The sequence below is a fragment of the Rhipicephalus microplus genome, chromosome 2 (assembly GCF_043290135.1).
Source record: "Rhipicephalus microplus isolate Deutch F79 chromosome 2, USDA_Rmic, whole genome shotgun sequence".
NCBI lineage: Eukaryota > Metazoa > Arthropoda > Arachnida > Ixodida > Ixodidae > Rhipicephalus > Rhipicephalus microplus.
This window is the reverse complement of record NC_134701.1, coordinates 127,038,863-127,047,495: the sequence shown is the minus strand read 5'-3', so window position 1 is coordinate 127,047,495 and position 8,633 is coordinate 127,038,863. Positions and strand designations below refer to the sequence as shown.

Genomic DNA, 8,633 nt, shown 5'->3' with positions numbered 1-8,633 from the left:
TATTGATGGGGATAGGCGTGGTCACGAAAGTGTTAACTAACCTTCGTCTGTGCTTAACGATTCTTCCTCCTCCGTAACAGGAAGTGGTGGTCGACTAGCTGAATGCTACAGTTTGCGAAGCCTCTCGGTTTGCAGCATATGCATGAACGAGTACCTTATGCTGTAACAGTAAAAATGACACTACGAATTTCTTGACATCCTAAATAAAGCTGATAGAAAAACTAGCCTTGGGTCACATCGTTCTAGTGTAATCCATGGCAACGTGGTGACTTGGTTGCACAGAAATTAAAACATTTTCGCACGCATTAGGAACTCATGGTGCTCAAGAGTTCCATCAGTTCGTTTCCTAAATCATCACGTCACTGTTGGGGCAGCGTTGAGCAGCCAGAATTAGTTCACTAGGAAATGTCACTGAAGAAAGCGTCAAGATGCAAACTAATCTTACATCTGAACCTTTGAAAAGGGGAACTCAAGTGGAGGAGCATATTCTGTAAATATCGCAACCTCCCTTATTCGGGCATTTTGTGGGACTAGCGATAAAACTGGAAGTATTGCCTTATTGTGCTTCTAGATAAGAAGATTCTAGAAACGTGTCAAGCGTGGCAACGTGTATCGAAGTACTTGTCAAAATAACAAATCATTGTACAACGCGCTTCCTTACTTCCGTAGTAAAATGTACAAAAGCATTTCGCACGCTAGCCTTTTTCGCCTGTGGAGCACTTTCTCGAAATGATTTTCCTGAAAAGCCCGTGATCTTCGAAAGCCCTCACCAAGAGTGCTCTGCCAGGAAATGAAGCTTTATTTTGCTCGCTCTTGAAGTTTCTGCGAAGAATCAATACACCCTCCAAAGCCCTTCTCGATTTCCATGGCAAGCGCGAGGCATAGCCTGTCGTTTCCTCTCTTCGCAACTAGCTGGACACACAAGGGCAAACTGTCCGCCGACTGTGTAACCGGGCACACCGTCGCGGGCACCTTGAGAAGATTAAACAGAGCCGTCATGCTAACTGCTTCAAGACACAAAAGTTCCTGATTCTGAAACGGGGCAGCTTTTGTAGCTGCTGGCAATACGAGAACTCCGTTGTCTCCCAGCATCTCCTCAAACCGGTCACGGGCGTTCTCTATTGCAATAAGCACGCTTTCACCCTCCTGCGTCCAACGGAAGCGGCCAAGCAGTGCCCTGAAAGACGCAATTAACGCGACGAGTGTGTGTCGACCAGCCCCGCCCAGGTAGTAGAGCAGTTCGACAAACGGGTTGAGCCCGCCGGGCTTGTATATCTCGACCAATGGCTTGGTCCCTTTGATGTCGAAAAGCTTGGAGAGGAAGTGCAGGCCGAATCGCATCTCTGGCAGGCACAGCCGCTGAGCTTCAAGCCCATGCACCGCCTTCAGATGTTGAATGACCTGTGATTGTTACAGAGAAAGGAACCTTTTTGAACGATTGGTTATACACCATATGAAAAAGATGGGTTTGAAGCAGAAAAGGGCACGTGTTTTGATATACAAAATTAGCTAGAGATCGAGGTACAAATACAGTGCAGAAATGGTCAGTAGATCTATAAATATAGAATCATCGCTTTGATGCCACAGGTACTGGACATTGGTGTAGTCAAAGTTGCCCGTGACTTTCACAATCAGTTGTCACTTCTTGCACATGACCTTGTTTCACTGTGGGAAAGTTCTTCATGCATATTTTGTGGGATGTTCGTTGATTTGATTGATATGTGGGTTTTACGTCACAAAGCCCCCCTATAATAATGTGACACGCCTTAGTGGAGGTCTTCAAAATTCGGTTTTGGATTTTCAGAATTCAGTCGAAGCAATAGCTTGATCTCATCGTGACATCATGCGACTGCAGCAGCCCACAGAACAAGGAATATTCAGAAAGGTACAAGGCATTGTTACACCTGTTGCATTCCAACTATTTCGCTCTGCAAGTAGTTCTTATTTATATACCACAGGCCCTCGAGCGCCAATGATATATAAGGTAAAGGCACACACAGATCACGCATTTCGTACACTCGAGAGTAAAAAAAAAAACAGGCACGCAGTGCACTAAATTTTACACGTATTCAAGTATGAGATTAAACGGATTAGTGGATTATGAACTATAACGCTAACAAGGCGTTCTTTCTTTGGCATAAACAGTGTTCTTTTTCTAGCTGTATCTTTTTGCTCCCCATTCTGAATTTATAAACCATTATTTCATCACTTATTACGCGTATAACTAGATTGATTAGTGTCAGAGTTCGTTGTGCAACTTTCTTCTTTTAATAGACGCATGACAGCTCTTCATTTTCGTTATTTTCGCCCTGCCTTGCGGATGCCGGTGAACCTACTTGTTATGTTGGGTATATCCCAGATTTCTTTTTAGCTCTGCAGATGATGTCTGCCTGGCTCTGTGATTCGCTGGCCCCTTCCAAAGTTGGTATGAAACTTAAGACCACCATCCTAGAGAAGCGTTGGGCCCCGGATTTCAACCTCAACGAGCATAACATTGCCTCAATTTTTAGGAACGTTCCGTCTCGAGAAGTCCGCGTGAATTGGAGTCACAGCTTTTCGCTTGAAATGGGGGGTGAAAATGCTGTAACGATCCGGATAATTATACTACTATGCGTTCTTGCGCAGAATTTATCATGTTTGCTGTGAGGGCCTGAGTACGTTCGTGCATGTCACTTTGTACTCGTGTGTGCCCGCGCGTGTGAGAGTGTGTCAGGTTTCAATGTGTAATTGTTTCGGTTAGAGACACTGAAACAACCCGCCGCAGTGGTCAAGTGGCTAAGGTACTCGGCTGCTGACCCGCACGTCGCGAGATTGAATCCCGGCTGCGGCGGCTGCATTTCCGATGGAGGCGGAAATGTTGTAGGCCCGTGTGCTCAAATTTGGGTACAGGTTAAACAACCCCAAGTGGTCGAAATTTCTCGTAATCATATGGTGGCTTTGGGACGTTCAACCCCACATATCGAGACACTGAAACATTCTTACTTTGCAAAACAAAGCAGCTCAACAATCGGCAGGCTTTGCCATTCATCTGTATCTTCCACATCATGCACACATCAGAGTAACATTTATCTCGTTTTACTTCTCGGGAGATGTAAGGAAACACACCTCAAAAGTATGAGCATAAATGTTTTATATAATCACCTGGTGAACAGCCTGACGAGCATCGGTTGTCACACGGCTGATGTAAAGGCTGCCTTCATTGTCCATGTAATATAGCTTCAGGTTCTTAAGTTCAACCTGCATTAAATAATAATAATAATAATAATAATAATAATAATAATGAGAAAAAAGGAAGCTGAGCTCATGGCTCTTATTTTGGCACTTCGAAAACTGCCTTCAAACAAAGTAAGTGCAATCATCATTGCAAATTCTCTTCCGGCGCGTACAGCTCTTGCAGATTCAGGACAATCAAGAAGCCTATTGAATTCACGCACATTAGTACCAACACAACTGAAACCCTTCAAGTTAGTATGGGTCCAAGGGCATTGTGGCATACAGTTAAATGAACAGGTTCTTAAAAAATATAGGTTGTCATTCAATAAGGCCACGTTTATTAATTATCAGAAGCCACACTGAATGTCCAATACTGTATTGCAAGCCATCGATTGCATGATAAGGTACGCTATTTGGCACTATTGGGCAATCAAATATAGCACATTCAATAGTAGGACACTAAAGGTAACCATCAAGTGAGCGTTGATTGTTGAATTAGTGGCCCAGAAACCTTGTAGTGTTACCTTTGTGCCGAGAAAAGGTTTATTCTAAAATAAATTCACGTTTTAGTCGTCCACATTGAGTTAGCGCACTTCAAATAACCTTCTCAACAGAACGTCTCACGTCACTGTTGCCCTGCACAACGTTGCCCGACTTCAAGGCGCTGTCGCCGACTCTAGTAGAAACAGAGGGAAAGTAGCGGGACCACAGCAGCAACGACGGCCACTGAACAATGTTTAGCAAGGGCCTTAAAAGTTGCAGGCGTGGTTGGTTCAATTCGGTCCTGCTTGAGTGCATGACCAGTCCTATTTAACCACGCGAAAATTGAATTTCTAAACCACTCGCACCATTCCCCAAAGTAACATCTGGTGGTTGTTTCTTTTTCTTTTTTTTTTCTTTTTTTTCATAAGCCAAACAAAAACGAAGAAGCGCCATTTTATTGCGACTGTTGATGCACGGAAGTTTCTTTACTTAGTGAAGCTTTGTTGATTACGAGTGATTATTTGTAGGTGGTTTGTCTGACGTCTTCGGGACCATTTCGAGAAGGTCCTATTGTGGCGCATGTACTCGTGTGCATTTACCTTATTATCTCAGTAAGTAGGGCACTGCTGTAGATAATACTGTCATTTTAGACGTTGTCATACATAGAGCTTTCCCTCCGATGTAAACTAAACTCACTCTGACGTAAAGAAAACACAAACGGGATTTTATGTTTCTTTGATGGCCGAGGGGAAGGTACCATTCTATAAAATTAGCACTATTGAAATTTCTTTTACGTTTTATACAGCGGTATCTAAAAACAAGTGACAATTTTTATGGCCAAGCGAAAGATACTACTCTATAAAACTAGCACTATTGCCATTTCTTTTACGTTTTATACAGCAGAATCTAAAAAAACAAGTGACAAGCAGTTTTCTGACATGCCTTATTCGTTGCTGAAAAGCCCCGCTGACACATCGCGCTGACGTGCTATTGAAGGGGAGGGAAAGGTATAGGCTTTCTACTGTCTTGCGGTTGTTCCGATAAAAAGATTCGTATCTTAAAGCAAAAAACAGCTACTCTTTTGAAACTTCCCGCTTATCTTACTGACAATCTATACTATGCAACAATATAAAAGTCATGTTACTTGGACCACTTCATTAAAAATTTAAGCCGCAATATAAGTCGAAATGGTGTATTTCTCAACCTAGTCACAATATTTGGCTATATTTTTTCTTCATTTGCTCCCGAAGAATATTATAACTTATTACAGGAACATATCAATCAGAAGTTGTAAAGATATTACTGGCCAAAATATTTAAGCTTTCTATGAAAAAAAAAAGCTAGACATGCAGCACAGTGCACTTTTTCGCCAAGACGAAAAAGGAAAGAAAATAAAACAAAAAATAAGCTATCATAGTTTTGAAAGAGCAGCGCCTTGAGTCCAACGGAAAATTGCTTCGTAATAATTACTCATAAAACTGTAATATTGTATAAATTATTCAGCGTAACGCAGTTCCACTTCGGTGGTTGATATTTGAAGCGCCCTCTTGGCAACACAGCAATTGTTTGCAGATTATAACGCCTCATTCACTACTTCTCACATTAACATATAGACTGTTTCATCGGGCGAGGAGGTCCATAGAATGGCAACCAGTGCTTCACTACTTTTTGGATCGCATCGACGGCGCGGAGTGTACAGGTTGATGCTTGAATGAGTGGCGTTTTCGAACAATTTCAGCATGTTTTAGGTCGAACTGAAGATATCCACTTTTTATTACAATGTCAGCCAGCAAAAAGCCAACAGGAAGCCACCGTGCCGTTATGGTTATTCTAAGACCAACTGAAGAAAAAAAAGAAACTGTCGTCTGAATAGGTATGCGGCACGCATCACCAAACGCATGGCGTTTGCGGTTGCTTCATCGTACATCGGTTGTGTTACGTCAGAAGTTCTATGGAATACACACATAAAACTGGAATACTAATACTGGAATACACACTGGAATACTAATACTGGAATACACACTGAAATAATAATACTGGAATACTAATACTAGAATACACATAATAACTGGAATACACACATAATACTAAGTGTTCCACTCGGCCAAAGGATAATCGGATATGCTTAGATTGACGACTAAACATAAGTGGTCCAGTACGGCCCTGACCGTTAATGTGAAGACATCTAAGCACCACTCGAGTATACACCCGTGTTTTAAATGTTCAATGCAAAGCAATTCTTAGTAAACTTCGGTGACTTTGACCATATCTATATATCTATCTATCTAACTATCCATCCATCCATCCATCCGTCCGTCCGTCCGTCCGTCCGTCCGTCCGTGCGTCCGTCCGTGCGTCCGTCCATCTGTCTGTCTGTCTGTCTGTCTGCCTAATTATTCAGCGTGACGCAGTTTCACTTCGATGGCCGATGTTTGAAGCGCCCTCTTGGCAACACAGCATTATTTTGCCGATTATAACACCTCATCCACTACTTCTCACATTAATATGCGTCTGTCTGTCTGTCTGTCTGTCTGTCTGTCTGTCAGTCTGTCTGTCAGTCTGTCTGTCTGTCTGTCTGTCTGTCTGTCTAGCTGCCCACGACATTTAGCTCTTCTGGCCGTTTGGATAATAGAATCATTACTAAAATTAGTATGACATAACTTGACTGTATGACGAGCGTAAGTGACTAGTCATAGCATGAAAATCTTCACACGTATATCATGAGTGTAAAAATTTACATGACATGGCCTCGCTGCTCCTGCGGTGGTTTCGTTCACATGATATATTGGAAAACTGGTATGGTATGACATGACTGCGTGAACATGAGTGACAGGCCTTCACATGGAAGTCATGCGTGTCATGTAAATCATCACTGCATGCCACGCTCACGGTGCGCTCGTGGTAATTTCATTAGCTTCACACACATGAAATTCGGTAATGTTACGTGATTAGATGACGAAGGTAAATGACTGGTGCAAACATGATAATCATTATGGTTGGTTAGGCGAGTTGCTGATACATGATTGTTTTGAAATGAGAGTGCACTACTTAGACGCGGAGAGAAGGACAGGGACAAGCGCTTACTACAAAATGAAAATTTATTCGGAAAACTATGAAATATATACTGACAGATGAAACAGTGTCATGGCGCATACGATAAGACCAAACCACGGACCTAAACAACAGAACCGATAAAATATCTATGCACGTCAGCCACACCTTGCCAACGCCTACTGTGCCTTCGAGTGATTACTTGATTGCTTACCTCCTATGGCATCTGCTACTGTCTAAAAATGGTAGCTCCCTAACGGACAGAGCTATTGATGGTTTGCTGACGCAAGTGAAATGTTCACGCGCTATGTATACTGCTTCAATTATAAGCCTTGTGCGCTCCTCTTTGCGTTTGTTAAGTACAACTATGTTATCGAAATGTACTTCACAGCCACATCTAGTGACATGCTAGGCCAGAAAACCATTGTTGCCGCTGCGAACATTGCACCCATGCTCACGCAATCTGTCGTTGAGGCATCTTCCAGTTTGTCCAATATAACAGGCACCGCACGAATGAATGATCATGCAAGCAACGTTGCTAATGCAATTGACAAAACGGCTTCTATACTTTGTTTTGCACAGGTGTTTCTTGCGTCTAGAGGCACATGTGAGCATAACCAGCTGAGAAAGCTTGTGTGGCGCAGAGGAAACTAGACGCACTCCCACGCATTGCCCCACCTTTTTCAGGTGGTGGGTAACCTGATGCATGTAAGGAACAACAGCTATTTTTTTTCTCTTTCTGTTTCGCGGTGGTTGTTGTCACGTCCTGCTGCACCATTTCTTTGGCCATCTTTACCTCTCCGTTTTCTGTGGATACTTTCGGCCACGGAAACCAAGACCAACTCAGAATACCCAGCTGCCTTGAGCCTAGTTACCTGATTGTGAAAGCTGGCTTCCATAGAATGAACACAAGAACGGTCAATTGCATTAGTGAAACTTGTACTCACTATGACTTTTTTGGCAAGTTTGCTATGAGCCGACGTGAGCGGCAGCAGCTGTTTTCCCGCACGTGGCTCATACGCCCAGCAGGTGTGTTTTGCCCTAAACGCAAGCCTAAGGTCGAAAAACCTGATGGACTAGTTTTCCGGCATTTCATTGGTGAATGCGAGAGAATCAAGACATTTCATAAAAAGTGACAACACATTGGTGGCCTGAGACAAAAAGCCTTGCGAATCACACTTCACTATGACTAAGAAATCATCAATAAATGTAGATACTTTCTTCTCTGCAGTGCTCTATAATTCTTATTTAACCGCCCTGTCCAACTTCGCCAACAACAAATCGCTCAAAAGTGGGGCCAGACTTGACCCAATGGACACGCCCTTTTTCTGAACATACACGTTGTCATTAAGCTCTACATATATGGAGCAGAGATACATGCACAATAACTCTAGAAAATCCCGCACACTCAATCCTGTACTGTTCTGAAATGACACTCCACTAAACTGGCCAATGCATTGGTCAATACAAGAGAGCAATGCATCATGAGGTAAAGAATAGTAAAGATCTTGTACATCTATTGAAAATGCCTTGAGACCTGTTTGACACACTTGTCGAAAAAGTTCGATAACTTCATCTGACTTCTCTCAATTCACGCAGACAAGTAAACTTGCCGAAACTCTGTGTAGGACCACAGTAAGAAGTGGGTGCGCAGCACTTTTAGTTCACTTTTATTTACTTTGTGTAGTAAGCTTGGGGATGCATACCAGCCGTTGCACTGCATTCCCTCCGGCCCGCAGCATTGCTTCGATGACATTCAGTCACTGGACGGCCGGTTCGACTCTGACCATAAACGCCATGTGCCCGCACGGCACCCCGCGAAGTGCTGAGGCACCTGAGATTACCGAGCGCTTCTAGTTTCTGTTTAGCCAGAAGAAAGGAACCAA

General features: G+C 43.1%; 1 protein-coding gene across 2 annotated transcripts in view; it reads right to left on the bottom strand.

Annotated features, from left to right (window-relative positions):
* Positions 1–776: 776 nt before the first annotated feature.
* LOC119170744 (fatty-acid amide hydrolase 2-A-like) overlaps positions 777–8,633 on the bottom strand; it is a 34,293-nt gene continuing 26,436 nt past the window's right edge. For both annotated transcript variants that reach the window (XM_075886791.1, XM_075886790.1), the window contains 2 exons: positions 3,142–3,237; positions 777–1,401 (listed from right to left, as the gene is read on the bottom strand). In XM_075886791.1, coding sequence (XP_075742906.1) covers positions 799–1,401; positions 3,142–3,237 — 699 coding nt within the window. In that variant the 3' untranslated portion in view covers positions 777–798. The remainder of the gene's footprint in view (positions 1,402–3,141; positions 3,238–8,633) is intronic.